This window comes from Pongo abelii, chromosome 1, assembly GCF_028885655.2.
Source record: "Pongo abelii isolate AG06213 chromosome 1, NHGRI_mPonAbe1-v2.0_pri, whole genome shotgun sequence".
Taxonomy (NCBI): Eukaryota; Metazoa; Chordata; class Mammalia; order Primates; family Hominidae; genus Pongo; species Pongo abelii.
This window is the reverse complement of record NC_071985.2, coordinates 140,893,196-140,917,712: the sequence shown is the minus strand read 5'-3', so window position 1 is coordinate 140,917,712 and position 24,517 is coordinate 140,893,196. Positions and strand designations below refer to the sequence as shown.

The 24,517-nt window shown below is 40.4% G+C and overlaps 2 protein-coding genes across 4 annotated transcripts in view; one reads left to right on the top strand and one right to left on the bottom strand.

Annotated features, from left to right (window-relative positions):
* Window positions 1-2,714: 2,714 nt before the first annotated feature.
* Window positions 2,715-9,219, bottom strand: SETSIP (SET like protein). Its single transcript, XM_009235471.3, is given in 4 exon segments — window positions 2,715-4,019; window positions 4,022-4,082; window positions 4,084-4,339; window positions 8,842-9,219. Coding segments are annotated over 3 exon segments (873 nt in total). The 5' UTR covers window positions 4,264-4,339; window positions 8,842-9,219; the 3' UTR covers window positions 2,715-3,387.
* Window positions 9,101-24,517, top strand: part of BTBD8 (BTB domain containing 8) — a 104,311-nt gene continuing 88,894 nt past the window's right edge. Inside the window, exons 1-2 of one of the 3 annotated variants that reach the window (XM_024237260.3) lie at window positions 9,101-9,508; window positions 17,381-17,578. In XM_024237260.3, coding sequence (XP_024093028.2) covers window positions 9,360-9,508; window positions 17,381-17,578 — 347 coding nt within the window. In that variant the 5' untranslated portion in view covers window positions 9,101-9,359. The remainder of the gene's footprint in view (window positions 9,509-17,380; window positions 17,579-24,517) is intronic. The other 2 variants (XM_054531172.2, XM_054531162.2) reach the window with 2 other exon arrangements.

Here is a 24,517-nt window from a genome sequence, read left to right as displayed (position 1 = left end):
TACACACACACACACACACACACACACACACACACACACACACACAGAGTTCTCTAGAGAAACAGAACCAATTGGGCATATATATATAGATATATATATATACACATATATACGTATATATGTGTATATATACGTATATATATACGTATATATGTGTATATATATACGTATACATATATATACGTATATATAGTATACGTATATATACGTATCTATATACATATAGATACGTATACATATATATATACACACACATATATATCTCTCTCTCCAGAGAAACAGAAAACTCTAATAATAGATGCTATTCCTAGACCCCATAGTTTATTCATGCGCATTTTTGACATTGGATGTTTTTTCTCCCTACATTGTAGCCCATGAAAGATATTTTTTAGGCCTTTTGAAATCTATAGATTTCCCTTCCATCCCTTATTTTGCTTATACTTTTTCTATTGCAGAACCTAGGCTGTTTGATCTGTGGAATTTCCCATAGTCTGCATTTTGCCAACTGCATATTTATGGTACAAATCAGCATATCCTTCTGCCCTTTGTATTTTCTGCTGATTGGAATCCAGAGGCTTGATCAAATTCAGGTTTGATTCATTTGGCAAGATCATACATGTAGTGTGTTTTTCATCAGAAAGCATATATTGCCTGGTTTTCTTTTTGTGATTTTTGCAGGTATTGCTGCTCATCACTTAAATCATTGAGGGTTGTAATATGGTGCTATTCTGATTCTGTAATCGCTTTTCTTTTTCGAAATGGCTTTTCCAAATGGCTGCCTATTCTTGAATATGATGGCAGGAAGAAATCAAAATCACAACTTCCCCGTACATGAAGACCTTCAGTGGTCATCATCACTATCACCTTTGTAAACCCTCCACATCCACTGGAGCTAGTAAAACTTAACTGCTAGGAGGAAACAAATACTAATAGCAAAATGACATTGCCTATTTGAATTGAAGACAATGTGGGGGGAAAGGTAAAACTCTAAAGAATAACCTTCAAAACTACTTTGTGATGACAAGTCATAAGCTAATAATGCACACCATAGCAGAATTTTACATGGATCATCTCATTTAGTCTTTCTAACCACCACATGAGATACCCTTATCCCCATTATAGGGAAACTGAGGCTTGGAGAGCTTCATGGATCAGCACAATAGACTAAAGCTCAGTAGACTTAGACTATTAGACCAGTAGGCTAGGTCACACAACTAATAAACAACTTAAATTGGATTCAATATCATGATTCTAAAGTCTATGCTTTTAACCATTCCATACATGCAGGGAAGAGTCCAGAAACAGTATAAGTGAGGTTTGTGCAGAATTCCCATCTTTATCAGTTCTTTGTGTTGCTGTTAGCACTGAGAGGACATTGACAGATTAACAGTTGACCAATACTAAGGCAAAAAATTACTGCACCCTCACCCTTGGGCACAGAACATTCAGCAATTTATTTTTTATTTTTTGAGACAGGATCTTGCTCTGTCACCCAGGCTGGTTTGCAGCAGTGTGATCTCAGCTCACTGCAACTTCCACCTCCTGGGCTCAAGTGATCCTCCTGCCTCACCCTTCTGAGTAGCCAGGACCACACGTGTGCGCCACAACCCAGGGCTAATCTTTCTTATTTTTGATGAAGACGGGGTTTTGCCATGTTGCCCAGGCTGGTCTCAAACTCCTGGACTCAAGTGATCCACCTACCTCAGTCTCCCAAAGAGTTGGAATTACAGGCATGAGGCACTGCACCCAGCCAGTAAAAATTTTTTTTAAAGCAATGTATATAAAGCCTCTCTATTTAAAACTGTGATATTGGCACATGAATAGATGGCCTGAACAATGTGATAGACTAGAAAGTCCAGAAATAGAACTAAGGGACAAAACAATTCAGCATATGAAAAAAGTGGCATCTAAAATGAGAAGGGGAAAAGTTGACTTTTAATAAACGGTATTGGGATAACTAGATAACCACTTGGAAAAAAATAAAATATACAATTGGATCTTTTCTTCATACCATGTAACAAGATAAATTCAAAATGAATTAAATAGCTAAGTATAAAAAGTGAAATCACACATTATTAGGGGAAAGCGTATGAATTCTTTTACAATCTGGAAGTTAGGATAATCTTTCCACCTATGACTCAAAGTCCAGAAAAAATGAACAAAAAGAAAGAATAAATTTGACTACATTAAAACAAAAACACCAGGGGGAAAAAAAAACCACTAAAAGCCAAGCCAAGTCAGAAGACAAATGACAAATGGGAAAAATATATTTGCAAATTATATCACAGACAACACTAATATCTCCAACATCCAAAAATAGAGAAAAGACCAAAAGCAAAATGGGCAAAGGATATGAATAATTATTCAAAGAAGAAATTAAAATGGTAGCTGAGTAAAATGTAGTGGAATTGCCATCATAAAAAGAAATAACAAAGCCCTGCATTCGTATGGCATAACCTCTAGGATATACTGTTTTGTGTGTGTGTGTGTGTGTGTGTGTGTGTGCGCGCGCGTGTGTGTACACATTTACTTTTATTGTAACAAAGCAACTTGTACACTTTTAATGTTTAAAACTGAGCATCATCTTTCCTTTCCAGTGAAACAAAAAGAAAATTTAAAAATAAACAGGAACAAAATTACAATAGAGAATGTCAATTCCAAATAAGATCCTACAGGTTCTGCTGATTCTCCCATTGAGTGGCAGGGCTCAAGTCATCATTAGGAGAGAATTTATTTTAAAAGTGTCATCTTAAACTGCAAGGATGTCTGTCAAATATCACAATTAAACATGCCAAAGGAGAAGCCATGTTGTCAAAATGCCCACTTAACCCACCCAAACATCTCAAATCCACCCTTTGCTGACCTTTTATAACCCCATTTTTTAAAGTTTTTTTTTTTCTTTTTTTAAACAAGAGAAAGTAGACAGATACGTGTTGGTAAATGCTAACTGTCCATATTGTCCCTTTGACCTACATAGAGACACAGTGTACTCTCTGAGCCCAATATACAGAGAAAGGAGGAAAAAAGCTAGAATTCTATGCACTAGTACACAGGGGCCTAGCATCCTCCAGCTTCCAGCAGAGCGAAGGGAGCAGGTTTTTCTTTTTTCCCACAGAGCTCAGTGGTGTTGATTCCATACAGTTTTTTGTTCAGACAGGAAGGGATAAAAATGAACTTCAAACAGAAAGGGGTAGAGACTCTTTTCCCATTGTATTCTGCTCAAGGTATTTCCCCCCAAATAAGTTGAGAACCATGGAGTAGAGAAAAGAGAGCTCAAGAACAGGGTGACTGAGCACAAGAGGAAAAAAAAAAAAAAAAAGACTGCAACTTGCTCCCAGGGCTGGAGAAAATTTTAAAAAAGGAAGGTTGGAGTCCATCAGTGTTCTATTAGTCATCTTCTCCTTCATCCTCCTCTCCTTCCTCCCTTTCGTCATCATCTTCGTCACCTTCATCCTCATCCCCTTCATCAATATCTTCTAATTCTTCCTCCCCTTCATCATCATCATCATCATCATCATCACCATCTCCTCCTTCTCCTTCTTTATCATCCATATCAGGAATCAAGTAATACTGTAATGGGTTTGGCCAAATATCATCTTTGATGACCTCTTCTAACTCATCAGCACCTGCATCAGAATGATCAGTAAACCAGGTAAAGAAGCTCTCTGGTTCCTCATGCTGCCTCTTCCTGCTGGCTTTATTCTGCGTTTGACTTGAACATTTCATCAAATCCTTTCCAGATTTCCATTTAATTTCGGTGGACTTTGAAGATGGATCACCACTCTCATTCAGATGAAATTCTTTGGAGAAAACTTTATTTTCAAAGTAAGGATTTTCATCAAAATAAAAATTTATTCTGTAACTTGATTTAATATCTTCAAATTCTGTCACTTCAACTTTGGTCAAATAATGCAGTGCCTCTTCGTCCTCCTCCCCAAGCAGTGCAGACACTTGTAGATGGTTGACAAATGTTGTTACCCCAAAATTTGGGATTTTGGCGATCAATTCTGACCTCTTCTGAAAAATGGTTGGCGGAGTTTGTTATATTTCTGTTCTACTTTCAAAATCTCCTCACTGTCTTTTTTCATTAAGTCTGTCTATTTCATTTTGTACTTCATCAATGTGTTCAATTGCTTCTTGCTGTTCTTTTTCTCCCTTCTTCGGCAAGACTGCAGAGGCCGATGTCTCCTCCAGTCCCAGAGCAGGAGGTGGTCTTGGTTTCTTCTTTTGAAGTGGGAGTGGAGACTGGCGTTTAGGGGCCATGCTGTTAGGGAAGTCCAAGAACCAGACCACAAGTCTCCTCGCTTGTCTGGAAGCAGGCAGAACACTCTAGGATGTACTGTTAAATGAGGAAGAACAAGATGCAGAATACTAAATATAGTATGCATGTTACCTTATGTTTAAGAAGGGGTGATCTGAGTACATGAAATATATGGAATACACACATATACATAAACACATTCATTCTTTTTTCCAAGGTAATAAAGGAATTTACCTACTTTATTTCTAGTAGTATGTAGTTTCACTTTTTATATTTAGCTGTCTTATCCATTAAATTTTTATATATAGTTCTTTTTTCTTTTTTTTTTGAGATGCAGTTTCGCTCTTGTCACCCAGGCTAGAGTGCAGTAGCTTGATAATCGGCTCACTGCGACCTCCACCTCCCAGGTTCAAGCAATTCTCCTGCCTCAGCCTCGTGAGTAGCTGGGATTACAGGCCTGCACCACCACGCCCAGCTAATTTTGTATTTTCATTAGAGACAGGGTTTCACCATGTTGGCCAGGCAGGTCTCGAACTCCGAACCTCAGGTGATCTGCCCACCTCGGCCTCCCAAAGTGCTGGGATTACAGGTGTGAACTACCACGGTCAGCGCATTTTTATATATAGTTCTTAAAAACAAAAAACAAAAACAAACAAACAAAAAAACACCACTCAGCTGGGCATGGTGGCACGTGCCTATAGTTCCAACTACTCAGGAGGTTGAGGCAGGAAGATCACTTGAGCCCAGGAGTTCAAAGTCAGCCTGGAAAACATAACAAGCTCTCTTGCTCTCTCTGAAAAGCTTTTTGCTTTTTTTTAAAAATTTATTGAGATGGAGTCTCCCTCTGTTGCCCAGACTCAAGTGCAGTGGCGCCATCTCGGCTCACTGCAAACTCTGCCTCCCGGGTTCAAGCGATTCTCCTGCCTCAACCTCGAGTAGCTGGGATTTGAAATTTTTCATATTAAAACTTCCATTTTTTATTTTGAAACAGGGTCTCACTCTGTCACTCAGGCTGAAGTGCAGTGGCACGATCACGGCTCACTGCAGCCTCTAACCCCTGGTTTAGGCGATCCTTCCACCTCAGCCTCCTGAGTAGCGAGGACTACAGGCATGTGCCACCACACCTGGCTTTAATTTTATTTATTTATTTATTTATTTATTTAGTAAGTAAGTAGAGACGAGGCCTTGCTATGCTGCCTAGGCTGTTCTTGAACTCCTGGGCTCAAGCAGTCCTCCCACCTCAGACTCCCAAAATGTTGGGATTACTGGTGTGAGCCACCAAGCTCAACCTAAGCATTTTTAAAGAGGGAGAAATAATGCATCAAAAATGGGTTTGCTTTCATGAGATTAGAGTTCTTGAAAGAAGTTTTTCCTTCCAAGGCAATTTTACCTAAATTTACTTTTCTCACATTAAGATCACAGTTAAAGACGACCTTAAACCAAATTAGGAGTTTAGCCATGTTTACCTTCCCAGCTCCCACCGCTAGTTCCTTAAACTCTCTTTTCCTCCTGATCAAAAATTCTTTCAGGAAGAACATCTGAAAACTTCACTCACATTAAGGGATAAATGACTATAGAGATAAATTAAAATAAAAATAATGCTTTAAGTTAAATTATCTAATGGTAGAATGTGAAGCATCGATGACAAGATTTTTTTTTTTTTTTTTTTTTTGAGACAGTCTTGTTCTATTACCCAGGCTAAGTAGTGCAGTGCTGCGATGTGATCATAACTTACTGCAGCCTCGAACTCCTGGCTTCAAGCAATCCTCCCACCTCAACCTCCCAGTGTTGGAATTACAGGTGTGAGCTACCATGCCCAGCCATGTTTTGTTTTTTAAGGGAGTATTTACTTATTCTTTAATCATTTCACATAGCCGCCTAAGCTACCTTAAGTTTTTTTATTTTTCTATATATATTTCTTGAGACGGAGTCTTGCTCTATCACCCAGGCTGAAGTGCAGTAGCACGATCTCGGCTCATTGCAACCTCTGCAGTGAAATGATAAGTGATTCTCCTGCCCCAGCCTCCCAAGTAGCTGGGACCACAGGCATGCACCACCATACCTGGCTAATTTTGGTATTTTTAGTAGAACCCGGGTTTCGCCATGTTGGCCAGGCTGGTCTCGAACTCCTGACCTCAGGTGATCTGCCCGACTCGGCCTTCCAGTATGCTGGGATTACAGGCATGAGCCACCAAACCCAGCCTAACTTAAGTTGTTTTAAGATAAAACATGAACCAGAAATCATTCTGTCACCCATTTCCAACCAGAGAGTAGCCTAGTTGTTACTTTATCAGGTGATAAAGAGGCCTGGTAGAAATCTGGCAGGGCTTTGAAGGGAGTCTGGTGCTAGACTACCTGGGTGGTTTTTTGATTTTTTTTTTTTTTAACCTGTGGATATTTAAGGTATACAACATGATGTTTTGACATACGTAGTGAAATGATTTAGTCAAGCACATATCATCATCACACAGTTACTGTTTTCCCTCTCACCACATATAGTTACTTTTTTGTGGTATGAGCACCTAAAATCTACTCGCTTAGCAAATTTCTAGTACACAACAAATATTATTACCTATAATTCTCATGCTGTACATTAGATCTCTATACTTACTCATCCTACGTAAATGCAACTTTGTACCCTTTGACCTACATCTCCCCCAACCACCTTTCTACTGTTTATGTACTTTTTAAAAGATCCTACATATGAGAGTATGCAGTATTTACCTTTTTTTTTTTTTGAGACAGAGTCTGGCTCTGTCGCCCAGGCTGGAGTGCAGTGGCAATCTCGGCTCACTGCAAGCTCTGCCTCCGGGGTTCACACCATTCTCCTGCCTCAGCTTCCTGAGTAGCTGGGATTACAGGTGCCCACCACCATGCATAGCTAATTTTTTTTTTTGTATTTTTAGGAGAGACGGTTTCACTGTGTTAGCCAGGATGGTCTCGATCTCCTGACCTCATGATCCGCCCACCTTGGCCTCCTAAAGTGCTGGGATTACAGGCGTGAGGCAGTATTTGTCTTTCTGTGCCTGGCTAATTTTACTTAACGTCCTCCAGCTTCATCCATGTTGTCACAAATGGCAGGATCTTCTAAGAATGAATAATATTCCATTGTCTATATACAACATTATCCATTAATCTATCCTAGGGACAGTTAGGTTGTTTCCATATCTTAGCTATTGTGAATAATGCTGCAACAAACATGAAAGTGCAGATATCTCTATGAGGTGCTAATTTCATTTCCTTTGGGTATATACCTGAAGAAGGTTTGCTGGGTCATGTCATAGTTCTATTTTTAATTTTTTGAGGAACCTCCATACTGTTTTCCATAATGGCTGCACCAATTTACATTCCTACCAAGAGTATATGTAAATTGACTAAATTTGCCAGTCAAAAGATAAATACTGCCTGGGTTATAATACACCATTAGATGGTGTAACACACCATATATTATAGTGTGATATATGACATTGTGTGACCTTGGCCAAGTTTACCTATCCTTTGTATGCCTCAGCTTCCTCATCTGTAAATTAGGTCTGAAAACAGTACCTAGCTAAATGGTTGTTGTAAGGATTAACTGAGTTAAAACACACAGAGCAAATAGAGTAGCGTTTACCACGTAATAAGGATTCAAATATAAGCTACTATTATGTTATCTTTGACACTCCTCTTTTCTACAGGAATAATTAAGAATCAATTATCCATCCAAGCATTTGGGAATTAATTTTAAAAAATCAATTATCCAATTATAATTTTCAGAATTAAGATGTCTGAGTATTTGGGAAGGGGCATTATCTGAAGAAATGGTTACCTCTTGGCCAATCTTATGGTACAAATACAAAGTCCATATATTCCCCTCCCCCACTCCTTTTTTTTTTTTTTTTTTTTTTTTTTTTTTTTTTTTGGTAGAGACAGGGTCTCCTTATGTTGCCCAGGCTGGTCGTCTCTAATTCCTGGGCTCAAGTGATCCTCCCACCTTGGCCTCCCAAAGTGCTGGGATTACAGGTGTGAGCCACCGCAACCTGGCCAATGTATTTTCCAAGCAATTACTATTCTTCACCTTGTGTGTAGAGTTTGTGAATGAAACAGATTTTTTTTTTTTTTTGAGACAGGGTCTTGCTGTGCTGTTCAGGCTGGAGTGCAGTGGTGCAATCATTGCTCACTGCAGCCTCGACCTCTCGGGCTCAAGCCATCATTCCGCCTCTGCTTCCCAAGTAGATGGGACTTCCTGGCCCGAAGCGGAACTACTGAGTTTTCTTCTTTTGGAGGCAGTAATCAAATAAAAAATAACAAAACCTTAAATGATAATCACGTTTGCTACTTTATTTGGGACAAAAGAGAATTCTATATTTCATCCATCCATCACTTCACTGCTCAAAGACTTTGCCCCTTACCTATTTCTCCCTTCTTGGTCATAAATGATAGGGCTTGTATGAGCCACTCCTTCGATAAGAAGGGGATGGGGCCGTCTAGATGCTGTAAGTATCTCTTATATTGAACTCAGAATTGTTCTGACTGGCAGTTTATGAAGTTCTTCCCCTACCCCTCCCATCGCCAATTTTTCTTGCCCCAAACATTTATACCTCAGGGTTAAGAAGCCAGGTAAGTGAGGGGGTGTGACTCGCCCAGACTTCCGTTGGAAAAAAGTGTAGACCTGTCAGAAAGACACAGCATACAAAGGCTGCATGTGCTGATTTGAACTCGAGCCTCAGTAAAACATTGAAATGAATGAGCACCAACCGGAAGGGAAAGAAAAGGGGAGGGGATAAGGAGCCTGAGGATTGGTTTGCCCCGCGGGACGGTCCGCGCCGGAGCCATGGGAGGCGGGGTGCCCGCCGGCAGAAGTAAACAGAGCGAGTACGCCTGCGCACGCTCTTCCTGGGTCACGAGCCGGCTCGGTTCTGGGCCTCTGAGGCTCCCCACCGCGGTCGGGCTGCTCTGGGAGACTGTCTACAAACCGACGAGAGGCGTCAACCTTTTACCCTAGGGGGCGGATTTGGGTAGGAGCCGAGCGTTCGGTCGGAAACGCCCCCTTCTTCCTCCTGGGCGGGGCAAGTGAGGCCGAGTACTGGGCCTCCAGGGCGTCGTACCTCTGTGAGACATGGCTCGCTGTGGGGAAGGCAGTGCGGCCCCCATGGTACTTCTGGGGTCCGCTGGAGTTTGCAGTAAGGGGTTGCAAAGGAAGGGGCCGTGTGAGCGGCGCCGGCTGAAGGCGACGGTGTCGGAGCAGCTCAGCCAGGATTTGCTCAGGTAGGAGGAGGCGGGAACTCTGGCTGCTTCAGTTCCTAAATCGCCCACCTCCGCCCCAGAAGCTGTGGCTTCTTTCGGCTCTGCCTCCCCCTCCCTCAGCACTTGGTTCTCCTCGCCTCAGGCGACTGCGGGTCGTTAGCCAGTCTCCCCACTATTCCGAAAAGTGGCTTCGCTCGCCCTGAATAAACAATCCCGAGCACCTCGACACCATGTACCAGATTCAAAAGGAAAACAAAAAAAGCTTAGTTGTGTGCAGCACCAGTTTGCTAGAAATATCTCAACACAGGCACGCTTAGTTGTTTCAAATCACTAAGGTCGGGTGGATCCAGGTCCTGAAACTTACACAGTTTTTAAAATAAGCTTATACTATTTTAAGAAAAATAATAAAATTAGGAAAACGATTATTTGAAACGAGGAAAGAACAATACTATAGTCTTGGAGGTCTCTTCTGAGGTTTCTTTAAACAATTTACCAGAAATGCTTCCTGATTTCGACCTGGCTTCCTATCTTCACCCAGAGCTCTCTGTAGCTCCCAGCAACTCTGAGCTCCTGTGAGGACCAAAGCAAATGGAGGGTCGTCCTGACATTTAACCTTTGTAAGCCTCATGGATATCCATCTGGGGTTATTGGGAATCCAGCTAAAGTAATTTCAGCTTACAAAGAAAATGAAGCTTAGAAATATGACCTAATTTACATTTCCAGCAAGACATTGATTCTTAAACTTCAGTGTGCTTCACTGAAATTTTCCATTTCTAACAAGGCCCCAGGTGATGCTAATGCTGCTGGCTAGGGTGACTATGAGAACCACTGAGGTAAACATGATTACTAATAATTAAAAGTTGTGCAGCATTCTACTTTTTTTTTTTTTTTTTTTGAGACGGAGTCTCGCTCTGTTGCCCAGGCTGGAATGCAGTGGCGCGATCTTAGCTCACTGCAAGCTCCATCTCCCAGGTTCAAGCCATTCTTCTGCCTCAACCTCCCGAGTAGCTAGGATTACAGGCACGCGCCACCACGCCCGGCTAATTTTTGTATTTTTAGTAGAGACGGGGTTTCATCATGTTGGCCAGGCTAGTCACGAACTCCTGACCACAAGTGATCCGCCCGCCTCGGCCTCCCAAAATGCTGGGATTACAGGTGTGAGCCACCGCGCCCAGCCAGGATTCTACAGTTTAAAGTGCTTTCTGTCAAAAACTCACCATACTTAAGGCTCCGATAGCTGTAAACAGAATTTATCAAAGTAAAAAAAAATCCCTTTAATTTGGGACTATCTACTGGGGAAGCTACTTTGTCTCTACCAGGGAGGGACTGAAGAAAAAGATGGAAAAAATAATACTAAAGTTGTTAACGTTTCTAGGGTAACACATCTAACTTATATGAAGAAAATGAGGTTAAAGTATTGCTAGTGAACAGTTTATCCTCATCTTAGTTACAACTGAGGTTAGGACTCAGAACTCTCAAATTCTTATTATAAACAAAGAAAAATAGATGAGCAAGGCTTTTTTTTTTTTTGAACAAAACAAAACAAAATGCTCACCCAACCACCTTAAATGCTATACTAAATTAATTTTCTCCAAGCATAGCAATATCATTTATTTATTCTACAAATACTAATGAAGTATCTAGCACCGACCACGTACCTAGCCCGGTACTAGGTCTTAAGTAATAAAGGTTAATAAAACATTGCTTTGTTGTTTGTCTTTACACTCTAGTGAGAGAGGTAATGGCTAAATAAAAGTGTTAGTTGTGGTGGGGTGAGTTGGGAAGACTTTATAGGGTGACATTTGATTGAGCTCTTAGGGATTGGTTAAGAATTGATTAGGTAAAGATTGGGAAGGGAGAGGTAGAGGATATCTAAACAAGGGGAATAACTTCTGTGGAAGCACGGAAATTTGAAAGAGCTTGATTGATTTTGAGAAAGCAAGTCGTATTAGACTCTGCCAAATAGTAAGGAACAGAGACACTCCTAGGTTACCTGACGTGACAAGATATGTAGAGAAGTGAGGAAAAGTGGGAGACAGTTTTAGCCGTCAAAAAGCCAGCTCCAATGTAGAACTGGAAAGTCGTTTGGGATATGGTAACAGTCATACAATAAGACCACATTGACAAATGGACTGTTATTCAGGGCAGTTGTAAAAAAAAAAACAAAACTAATACTTATTGCCATCCTACTATTTGCTATACAGTGGGCTTACATGAAATGTTTTACTTACTTCTCTCATGAATCCTGTGAGGTAAGTCTTGTTAATCTCATTTAACACAAGAGGAAACTGAATGTTAAAAAAGAAATGATGGTGGCGCCTGTAGTCCCAGCTACTTGGGAGGCTAAGGCAGGAGAATTGTTTGAACCTGGGAGGTGGAGATTGCAGTGAGCTGAGATCAAGCCACTGCCCTCCAGTCTGGGTGTCAGAGCAAGACTCTGTCTCAAAAAAAAAAAAAAAAAAGTGATGGAGTCAGAATAAGAACCTTTGCAATCTGGCTCCAGAGACTTTCAAATGACTTGTCCAGGGTCACATAACCAGAATATGAACCCAAGCAGTCTGCCTCCTCTACAGTAAACTGATCTTCCAGTTAACTTTGTACCTTCATCTCCTCTTCTGTCCTTACCCATTTCTTTTTCTACCATAGATTTGCTTAAGAATGCTCTTCAGTGCCATCAGTTGGTTCATGTTTATTATAGAACATCTTTGCTCAAGTTCTCCTGCTTGACTACTCCATTGGCCAGTGGCTAACCTTGGTTCAGCCCATTGTCCATTCAGATGTGATTAGGATGTAGGGGCATGTGGTACAAACCAGGGCCACATATAAGTAATAAATAAATTTGGTAGCTTTATTTGGAAGGAGATTGTATGGCAGGCAATCAAAGTGACAGTAGGTAAGGGTGAATGGGTAGACTAAGACTAGATCACAGGGGCTTTCTTTCTCCAGTGAAATGTTTGTGATGTATTCTAGAAGCAGTGGAGAACCATCAGTGTTTTTAAAATAGGGAATTAACACATTTGAATCTGGAATATAAGGAAAGGGAAATTGGAAACAAGGAGACCAGCTGGGAGATATTATAATAGTCCAGGGATACACAATGGCAATGGAAATGGAACAATTGATAGGCTTGGTGACTGATGACATGCTGGGGAACAGGGAAAAGGAAGCATTGAAAATGGCCCCAAATCTTAGGACATTTGAAAGGGAAGCATGTAGGCTACTACCATACCACTCTGAACAAGCCTGATCTTTCCTGAAAGGGAGGTGTATAATGAATGTCCAGCAAGCTATATCCAGGAAACAACTGGAAATATGTCTGGAGTAGAGGAGGGAAGTTGTACTAGCAGATTGGTATATCACTAGCACCTAGTTATCCAAATATGAGAAAGAGCCAGGTTATTGCCTTGCCTGCCAATTTTACCAACTCCTGCCAATTTTGCCAACTCCTGCCAATTTTATTACCTAAATTTATTTTAATTTCATCCCCTCTTTATTACCATTGATCCTCTCTTGGCTTCATTCATCTGTGCGGTAGTTTTCTCATCTTCATTCTCATTTTCATCTAACTCCTCTTCTATACAAATTTATTTATTTTGAAAAATAAATTTGCCATTGTTTCAAACCATTTGCAGGGCAAACACACCTGATAGCAATAATGTAGGCATACCCTTAAAATGACCCTGTATGGTGGATGTACCTTCGTGTATTGCGAGCTAGGGAATCTGGGAGTCACCATCCCAGAGATTTGTTCCTTGTCTGTGAGGGACATCTGAGCTCCTGGGCCCGTACTGTGGAACACAGGCTGTAAAGGGGATTGAAGTCCTGGGTTAGGGTTGTATGAAGGTTGCCAGGTGGAGGACATTAAAGGAAGGGGGTTAAGTGAAAATGCTGTGTAAACTTCCATGCTGTTTGCAAGGGTTTGCAGTTTTCCTGCCCAGTCCACCACCACTGGACTGTAGGTAAGGTGGATATCTTACCTGCCACCACTGGACTCTCTCCCCTGTATGTAAGCCCCTAATAAAAGCCCGTATCTCGTTTGCTGGCTCTGGGTCTCTTCAGCCTCTGGAACCTGGTGCCTTCCCTATTGAGGTTAATAGAGGTTCAGCACACACAATTTTATGACTCCTCTTTCACTGTAGGGTACAGTTAAGCTCTTTGCCTCTTATTCATCTTTATCTCTGCAGCTTCATCTGCCACTTCGCACCCTCTCAGTACTCTGTGCTGACCAACGTATAGTTCCACACTCACATATATCTTTGTAAGGAACATGGAGCCAGGCACTTACTTACCTTGCCTTACTTCTCTAACCAGCTCTTACTCAGTCTTTAAAATCCCATTTGGTTTTCATGCCCTCTATGAGGTCTCATCTTTTGTCTGTCCCTGAACAAAATTTACTTATGCTATTGAATATATCACACACTTTAATTTTCATACCTGGCTTCCCTACTATACTATAAACTCCCTGAGGATAGGTATTATGTTTTAGTCATCTTTATGTTCCCAGTGCTTAGTACATAGTATGTGCTCAATAAGTGTTTAGTGATAACTGGGTTTTATCAGCAGTGTAAATTGCTTTAGACAAGTTATGCTATGGTTTGAATGTTTGTCCTCTCAAAACTCATGTTGAATTTTACAGGCCTGGCTGGGCACGGTGGCTCATGCCTGTAATCCCAGCACTTTGGGAGGCCAAGGTGAGCAGATCACTTGAGGTCAGGAGTTTGAGACCAGCCTGGCCAACATAGTGAAACCCCATCTCTACTAAAAATACAAAAACTAGCCTGGCATGGTGGTGTGCACCTGTACTCCCAGCTACTCAGGAGGCTGAGGCAGGAGAATTGCTTGAACCCAGGAGGTAGAGGTTGCAGTGAGCCAAGGTCACGCCACTGCACTCCAGCCTGGGTGACAGAGTGAGACTCCGTCTAAATAATAATAATTTACAGGCTAGGCAGGTGGCTTATTCCTGTAATCGCAGCACTTTGGAAGGTTGAGGGGGATGGATTGCTTGAGCTCAGTGTTGGGGTGATCAGACCCAACACCAGGCCTTGGGGAGCTACGAAGTTCGGCAGAGTCGAAGGAATGAGACAAGACATAAAGTGGGACCAGAGGGCCAATGCTAGTATGGAGGCTGTGAAGGCCCTGAGCTCTGGAAGCCCACACTATTACTTGGTGATCAAACAAAGAAGCAAGTAGTGAGGATGTGGGGGTTGAAAGAAAGTGGTGTATCAAGCGCATGATCTACAGCTGTGACGGTTTAGCATTTTCTTTGAAGCATATGGAACATGTTCTGCTACTTGAGATAATGGGAAATGTGTTCTTCTGGTTTAAGGTACAATTTGATCTATGAGCCTGGGAGTGCTAGAAGCAAGGAGCCAGAGACCACGAGGGGTTTTATGCCCTGAGCCCTGGATTCCATCCAAGCCTCAAGGGGTTTAATGCCCTGGGCTTAGATTGTGGTGCGGCAGGGCAGCCTTCCACCCTTTGGCACAGAGGTTGGTGTTCCAAAGGCCATGAGGAGTTTTAGACCCTGGACCCCAGACATGTTCCAAGACTCTTTTACATTATGTCAGACGTGCAAGCCCTGCCTCAGCGTTTTTCCTGACACTCAGCTTTTCCCCAACACTCAGGAGTTTGAGACCAGCCAGGGGAACATGGCAAAATCCTGTCTCTACAAAAGATACAAAAATTATCCGGGTGTGGTGATGCATGCCTGTGGTCCCAGCTACTTGGGAGGCTGAGGTGGGAGGATCCCTTGAGCTCAGGAGGTGGTGGTTGCAGTGAGCTGAGATGGTACCACTGCACTCCAGCCTGGGCAACAGGGCAAGACTCTGTCTCAAAAAAAAAAAAAATTTAATTGCCATTTTAGCAGCATTAAGAGGTATGACCCTTAAGAAATGATTAAGCCAAGAGGGCTCCACCCTCATGGGTGAGATTGGTAGTGTTATGAAAGGATGAGTTTGGCTCCTTCTTGCTCCCTTTTATCCTCTATCCTTCTACATGTGATGACTTAGCAAGAAGGCCCTTGCAGATGCCAACACCTTGATGTTGGACTTCCCTGCTTCTGGAACTGTGAACCAATAAATGTCTGTTCATTATAAATTACCTATCCTGTGGTATTCTGTTATAGCAGCACAAATGGACTAAGATAGGTGAATACAGTAGTGGGCAAAGATATGAGATGGAAAGAAGCTGGGCCTTGGCATCATTGAGACTTTGCTCCAGTCTGTCTTTCCTCTGGACTTTACTATTCGATGAGCCAGTAAACTCCTTAATGTTTAAGCCAGTCTAAGTCAGATTTTCAGATTTGTAACATAACAAAATATACTTGAAACTGATAAAAGTGGTTCTATCAAATAAAAAGCACTATATTTTCACATTAACAATTTTATACACACTTTTTTTTTTCCATTTAGCAAGTACTCATGAGCATCTGTTAGCAGCAAGGTGGGTTCCCTCCTAATGGTTGTATGGCTACCAGCTGCAGTGTTTCCTTATTCACTTGAGGGGTGGGATGGGGGGAAGGAGGGTGGGAGGAAAGAACAAATTGAGTGTTTGTAGAGTTTCTATTTCAATTAAAGTCTGAGAGCCCAACACATTTTTGTGTAACTTTAAAAATTACATATGAAAATAATTAATTGAAAATATTGACCAAACTAAGATGCATCTATTTGGCCATTATTTTCAAGGTTCTGAAAGCTTTTGTGCTCTGAAGCATTTGTTTTGTCTAGGGTAAAATAGGATCATTCAGTAAGCAGATACTGAACTCTTGCTGTATACTGAAGATACAGTTTTTGCCCTTGGGGAGTTCATTGTCTAGTGGGGAGAAAGATATGTAAAAATAATAATGATGCAATGACAGAAATGCTATAATAGAGGTATGTACTGAATGTGATGGGATTAGAGGAAGGAGCCATTAACTTGGTCCTGGGGGAGTATGAGTGTCATTGGCTGCTTTCCAAGCTTTCACTGTAATGGATATCTTTATCGGTTACTTGTACCTCCTGTAGTGTACTGGTGTGATTGCCAGTTTTATATATCCTGTAATACAGAAGTCCTCTGAGAATGCATACCTTGCTGATGATATTGCTATAGCAATATGAAGTTTTATTTAATATTTAGAGAGTAAAATAGTTACTGCAAAGAGGCAAAAGATTATGACATTTTCTATTATGTTGATTTCTATTCTTCTATCACTGACGTTATACATGTAATCAGTGGGCTTTTCAAGAACTGTATCTGTACATTAGCAAAGGGATTTGAAAGGATCACGAATCCATCGTTTTAATGATAGATTAGAACATAATTCTATTTGTGGGAGTGGGAGACTGGAAAAGAGACTAAATGTCACATTTTTGACAGCGACACCTGGATTTCAGATTTGTTAATTAACATTAGCCAGAACTAAGTACCAGTTTCTCACCTGAATTTTCTACTGATATGTGTGGTTTGTTGCTGTCATTAACTATTAACTTTTTTTTTGCTTCAATTTAAGTAAGATTTAAAAAAATTGATTCTTTTAAATAATTAATGATCATGTCAACTTTGCATTTTTAAAATAAATCTAAAGAAGGTAGTACATCTAAAGGAAAATCAACATAAGTAGCAGAAAATATTTTTTTATTATCAGAAGGAATTCATAAGAAAATATTTTGAAACAGTAGTCTTACTCTTTTAGTGAAATTGTCTTTGTTTTCACTATGAATTTTAGAAAATTAGGCTCTAAGCCAATATTAAACAATGTTCTTTGGAATGAACTGAGAACAAACTCATTTTTGTATTAATTTTATGTTGCCTCTATTTTTTACCTTACGTGTTATTTTAAACCTACTTTATAAAAATACGTATATGTTTTTTAGTATCACTAATTAAACTATGATTCCTTTTTATTCCTTATAGGCTTCTAAGGGAAGAATTCCATACAGATGTCACCTTCTCTGTGGGTTGTACTTTGTTCAAAGCACACAAAGCAGTCCTTTTAGCAAGAGTTCCTGACTTCTATTTTCATACTATTGGACAGACATCAAATAGTTTAACAAATCAGGAGCCTATTGCTGTGGAGAATGTTGAAGCTTTAGAATTTAGAACATTTTTACAGTAAGTGCTTTCTTTATCCATATAAGTCTAATATGTAATTGCTTATTTTTAACATGTATGTTTTTATTTAATATATTTTCATATGTATATTGTAACCTGATAAGAAAAATCCATTCACTTAAATTCCAAATTGTCTTAGTAATTAGTGTTAACAGAGGCTAAGTGTTAATATTAGAAGCTTAGTAGTGGTAGAGGCTAAGCATTAACCTAAGACTGATCCTGAGAAAGGGGAAATGGTGTGCTCTTCAGTAATTTAAATGAATTATTCTATTCCAGGGTTTCTCAGTAGTGGCACTACTGGCATTTCAGGTTGTATAATTATTTGTTGTGGGGACAATGCTGTGCATTTTAGGATGTTTGGTTGTGACCAAAATGTCTCCGGACATTGCCAGATGTCCTCTGGAGGTCCTAATTGCCCCCTGTTGAGAACCGTTGCTACGTACTGACTCTGTATTGTTGGTAGTGAAACTTTAAAGTATGTATATTTATAAAAATATAACATCATAACTGTTTTTATTCTCATGGCTTATGTCTTAGTCCATTTGGGCTGCTATAACAAAATACCTTAGACTGGGTAATTGGTGAACAACAGAAATGTATTGATCACAGTTTGGGAGCCTGGGAAGTCCAAGATCAAAGTGCCAGCAGATTCAGTGCCTGGTGAGGGTTAGTTCCTTGAAGATAGCGTCTTTTCTGTGCCCTCACATGGCAAAAGAGATAAACAGACTTTCTTGGGTCTTTTTTATAAGAGCACTAATCTCATTCATGAGGATGGAGCCCTCATGACCTAATCATCTCTCAAATGTCCCACCTCTTCATAACACCACATTGGGGATTAAGTTTCATCATATGAATTTTGGGGATGGGGGGACACAAACATTCAGACTATAGTAACCTGTATTTGGTCAAATTGTTTTTTGAGAACAGAACATCAATTTGACTTTTTAGTAATTTTAGGGACTCATGTTTGAACTCAGAATTGTCATCAGCTAAATAATGGGAGAAACTAGTTTAAATTAATCTTCATTCTGTACTTCATTTATTTTTGTTGTTGCATATTATTTCATTGTATGGTTATTCCATATTTTGTTAATCCATTCGTTGCCATTTAAATTGTTTCTATTAATACTTTTTGGCTATGATGAATAATGCTGCTGTAACACTTATATACAAATTTTTCTGTGAACCTGTGTTATTATTTTTCTTGAGTATATACCTAGGAGTGGAATTGCTGGGTCATATATATGGTAACTGTGTTTAACGTTTTGAGGAACTGCTGAACTGTTTTCCAAACTGGCTATAATATTTTACATTCCCACTAGCAATGTATGAGGGCTTCAGTTTCTCCACATCCTCCGCACACTTGTTATTATCTTCTGTATTTTTTATTATTACCCTCCTTGTGGATGTGAACTGGTATCTCATTATAGTTTTCATTTGTATTTCCCTGATGACTAATGATGTTGAGCATATTGTTGTGTGCTTATTTGCCATTTTTGTATCTTTGGAGAATTGTCTACATCCTTTGCCCATTTTGAAATTGGACTGTCTTTATATAATTGACTTCTAAGTGTTCTTTATATATTCTGTAATATTAGACTCTTACCACAAATATAATTTGTAAATATTTTCTCCCATTCTCTGGGTTGTCTTTTCACTTTCACGATGGTATCATTTATGACACAAAAGTTTTAAATTCTTATGTAGTCAGGCCAGGTGCGGTGGCTCACACCTGTGATCCCAGCACTTCAGGAGGCCGAGGTGGGCAGATCACCTGAGATCAGGAGTTCGAGACCAGCCTGGCCAACATGGTGCAACCCTGTCTCCATTAAAAATACGAAAAAATTAGCTGGGCATGGTGGCGCATGCCTGTAATCCCAGCTACTTGAGAAGCTGAGGCAGGAGAATCACCTGAACCCAGAAGGTGGAGGTTGCGGTGAGCCGAGATTGTGCCACTGCACTCCAGCCTGGATGACGGAGCAAGACTCCATCTCAAAAAAAAAAAAAAATTGTTATGTAGTCTAGCTTATGTAATTTTTCTTTTGTCACTGTGCTTTTGGTGTGATGGCTAAGAAACCATTGCCTAATCCAGGGTCTTGAAGATTTACTCATTAATATGGTTTGGATTTGTGTCTCCACCCAAATCTCATGTCAAATTGTGATCCCCAGTGTTGGAGGAGGGGCTTAGTGGGAGGTGATTGGATCATGGGGGTAGATTTCCCCCTTGCTGTTCCCATGATAGTGAGTTCTCAGGAGATCTGGTTGTTTACAAGTGTGTAGCACCTCCTCCTTGTTGTCTAGAGCTCTTCCTCCTTCTCCGGCCATGTAAGACATGCTTCTTTCTTCTTGGCCTTCTGCCTTGATTGTAAGTTTCATGAGGCCTCCCCAGCTATGCTTCCATGCCTTCCTGTACAGCCTGGGGAACTGGGAGTCAATTAAACCTTTTTTCATTATAAATTATGCTGTCTCAGGTAGTTTTTGATAGCAGGGTGAGAACGGACTAATACACTTGTGTGTGTGTGTGTATGTGTATGTGTGTATGTGTGTGTATTATGTACATATTTTTTTGAGACAGGGTTTTGCTGTGTTTCGTAGGCTGGTCTCTCTTTTTTTTTTTTTTTTTTTAGATGGAGTCTCTTGCTCTGTCGCCCAGGCTGGAGTGCAGTGGCACAATCTCGGCTCACTGCAAGCTCCGCCTCCTGGGTCCTTGCCATTCTCCTGCCTCAGCCTCCTAGGCTGGTCTCTTAACCCCTGGGCTCAAGTGAGTCTCCTGAGTAGCAGAGATTACAGGCATGTGCCACTATGCCCAGGTTACTCCTATATTTTCTTCTAAGAATTTACTGTTTTTATAGTTTTAACTCTTACATTTAGGTCTTTGATCCATTTTGAGTTAATTGCCATGTATCAGGTAAGGAAGCGATCTAGCTTCATTCTTTTGTATGCAGATATGCAGTTGTCACAGCACCAATTTTTCCTCCTCCTCTCCCTTCTTTTCCTCAGCTTGTCTGGACACTCTTACTGAAAATCAGTTGCCCGTTGCTGTGGACTGCAGTTGTCTCCACCCAAAATTTATATGTTGAAGCCTTAACCCTCAGTGTGATAGTAGATGGAGATTGGGCCTTTGGGAGATAGGTTGAGATGAGTTCATGAGGGTGGGGTCTTCATAAGGATTAGTGCCTGTGTAAGAAGACTTAGGGCGGGTACAGTGACTCATGCCTGTAGTCCCAGCACTTTTTGGGGCTGAGGCTGGTGGATCACTTGAGTCCAGGGGTTTGAGAACAGCCTGGGCAACATGGCAAAACCCAATCTTTAACCAAAAATACAAGAAATTCGCTGGATGTGGTGGTGGGCAGCTAATAGTCCTGGCTACTCAGGAGGCTGAGGTGGGAGGATCACTTGAGCCCAGAGGCAGAGTAGTGAGCTGAGATCATGCCACCGCACCAGCCTGGGCCTCAGAGTGAGGCTGTCTCCAAAAAAAAAAAAAAAGAAAGAAAAAAAAAAGAGGAGGCACCAGAGAGCTTGTGTGCATACTTACTCTATCTGTGCCATCCAAGGACACAGTGAGGCAATGGTGTCTGGAAGTCAGGAAGCCCTCACCAGAACCCAACATACTGGCACTTCATCTTTGTCTTCTAGCCTCTGAAAACTGAAAAATACATTTCTGTTGTTTAAGCTACTCAGTCTATGATATTTCATTATGGCAGCCTAAGTTAATTCACCCATAAATGTGAGGGTTTATTTCTGGTTTCTCAGTTCTATTCCACCGGTTTGTATGTCTGACCTTAATGCCGGTGCCACTTATCTATTCTGACTTTTATGAGAAGTCAGTTGGATTTTTGTGTTTTTATGTCCTTATGTATCTTTTGTATGTCTAAAACACTTCTGGGATATCTGTCCTTATATCCCAGAAATTTTTTGGATGCCAGTCTTTTAGTTATTTGCTAACATGGTTTTTGCCTATAATCAAAATGACATTTACATTAGTATAGAAAATTATCTTTGGATAATTATATTTTAAGTGTAATTATGTGATTGGCTTATTCATTTTATGCTTTAGCGGTTGCTTTAATGACTTTTTTCTTTATTATTTCTGTTTCATGTGTGAAGCTCCTATGGAAAGCATAAATGGAAAATTGCCTAACCTTGGCTACCCGTGTTCATTAAAAGAACTTAATATACTATAATTTAAGCAGATACTTTAAGTACAACTTAGAAAATCATTATCATTTTTCAGTACAGGTTATAGGCTCATCATTGAGTTTGAAATACCAATTTTTTTTTTTTTTTGAGACAGGAGTCTTGCTCTCATTGCCTAGGCTGGAGTGCAATGGCACGATCTCAGCTCACTGCAACCTTCACCTCCCAGGTTCAAGCAATTCTCCAGCCTCAGCCTCTTGAGTAGCTGGGATTACAGGCATGTGTCATCATGCCTGGCTAATTTTGTATTTTTAGTAGAGACAGGTTTTCTCCATGTTGGTCAGGTTGGTCTCGAACTCCCGACCTCAGGTGATCTGCCCACCTTGGCTTCCCAAAGTGCTAGGGTTACAGGTGTGAGTCACCACACCCAGCCGAAATACCAATTTTAAAGTGTACACTTTTTTCTCCTAATAGGTGATAGAGAGTTGTTATAAGAACAAGCTTTGTGGTGAAGCCAGTTCTACTACTTCTGTATGAACTTAGGCTAATCACTTACCATTAGTTTCCTCATCTGAAAAATGGGCACATTAATAATACTTATAGTGGTGTTGTGAGGGTTAAATGTGATGGTTATAAAGCACTTAGCACAGTGGCCTGGGCATATGGTAAGCACTGAATAAGATTGTTTTATAGGTAGTGACTTCAGATATGGTTCAAATGATTGTCAGTGGAAAGTTGTGCTTGCTTTATTATCTCATGATTATTGTGTTATTCATAATAGTAGGTGCTATGAAATTATACATTTCTTCAGCTGTTGAATGTATGTTTAAAAGAAGATCCATGGCATAGATCAAATTTTTATACATTAGAGAAAGGGAGGCATTACATCAATGATATCCTTTATTTGTTATCATTAAAAGTGATTGGAAAAGATTGAATTAGACCCAGTATGGGAGAGTGGAGGAAGCACTGGATTTGGCAGTAAGACAGATCTGCCTTCTGGCTGTGCATTATCTTGTTTTATTTTTTTTCAGCCTCAGTTTTCTCATTTCAAAGAAAGTAGTCGGAGTAGCTGGCTTTGTGCTTCATAGCACTTTTCAGTGCTCTATTTCAAGCACTTAATCATATACTGTTTTGTATTAGGTTAGTCGTGTGTGTCTGTGATTATGTAAGCTCCTTGAGATTAGATTGTCTCATTGATGTGCACATCTCCACTGGTGCCTCATGTAGTATCTTGCACATAGAAAGCGCTTGTGACGTACCCTTTTTGCTTTCAAAGCAGATTGTTTTGACATTTGTCTGTATGAAAAGAAGGCAAAAGGAAGGGAGTACAATGAAAAATGTTCACATGAAAATTTCTTCTAGTGAAAATTCCCATGAAATAATTTCTTGAATTTTTGCTTTGTGAAATTCAGTCCTTGTAAGTCTTCAGTTCACATCCTTTCTTTTTAAGTAATGGATAAAGATTCTGAAATAGTCTTTTATGTTACTACTTATTGTAGCCCTTTGGTGTGCACTTTGTGCACTTGAGTTAGAGTATGAAATACAGCGTTTGAAAAGTTGTTTTATATGCATGACTTCAGATATGGCTCAAATGATTGTCAGTGGAAAGTTGTGCTTGCTTTATGACCTCATGATTAAAATTCAATTCAGGATCATAAAAATCTTTGATTTCCCAAGAAGACTAACCTGGTTATTGTTGTGAGAGTGTGTGTGCATGTGAGAGGTAAAGAAAAGAGGGAGGACCTTTGAATGTTTAGTTTAACATCAAGAGCTGGGAGATGCCAGGATAAAGTCTCAATCAGGTAAATACATAAAACAGCACAGAACAAAGGATATCATTTCCTCTGCAAGCTTTCTCTGGCGGTAGCCATTGTCTCTCCCACATCCCTTATGCTACAAGGATTGAAAGTGGTTGGAATAGGTGTCTTCCTTGTTGTATTTTCTTTCTGATGTCTGGGGTCTTGCTGATGGGGTTGGGGGAAAAGACTGCCCCTCCCAGGGTTCGCTAATTCCTAGAGATAGTAAATGACTTGCCTGTGAACCAGCCAATCCTAAGTACATGGACCCACCTATATATCCATCCGTATATCCACATTCTCTATCTGGTTCTCATATTCCAGGAGATAATATTCTTTTCCCCTAATCTCCCTGTAGCCAAGTACCAGACAAGTAGGGATCACTCCTGTAGGCCAGAGCTAGTCAACATTATTCAAACAATCCAGTCCTGATCCTGTTCAGTTGCTTACCTTGCCTTGCTTATTTCTTCCCTTGAAAACCCCAATAAAGGCTTTTGTGCATGCTTTCCCCTTGCTCCTTCTGACCAACCCTGTTGCTTCCCTGTGTGGCCCTGCATGGTGTGCCCCCTCCTCTTGTAAATTATAACTAACAAATTATCTTTTCAGTGGCAATTGTCTCCTGATCTGTTGGCCTCACTATACCTGAATAACACCAAAATTCCTGTACATTTTAAACACTCATGAATGTCCTTGCTTCCTTCCTTCTTACTCCCCTATCATTGAATCTCATTTTACTAGTCTATATCATAGGACAGTCATCTACAGACCGCCAGTTCAGTCCTGCTTCCATAAAGATTTTAGCTACTATTGTCAATTTTCCTAAGTATATGTTTTAGTAATTGCAATTGCTATATAGATGATGTTTCCAGTAACTTGGCCTCTCAGTGCCTTCAATTCCTGCCTTCCAGTGATCTTGTTATCCACTCTACCTCAACTACTCACTGCCATGTCAAATCCTAAATAGTGCTGTTATCAATAACTGCAGCCCCCCATCATCTTGATT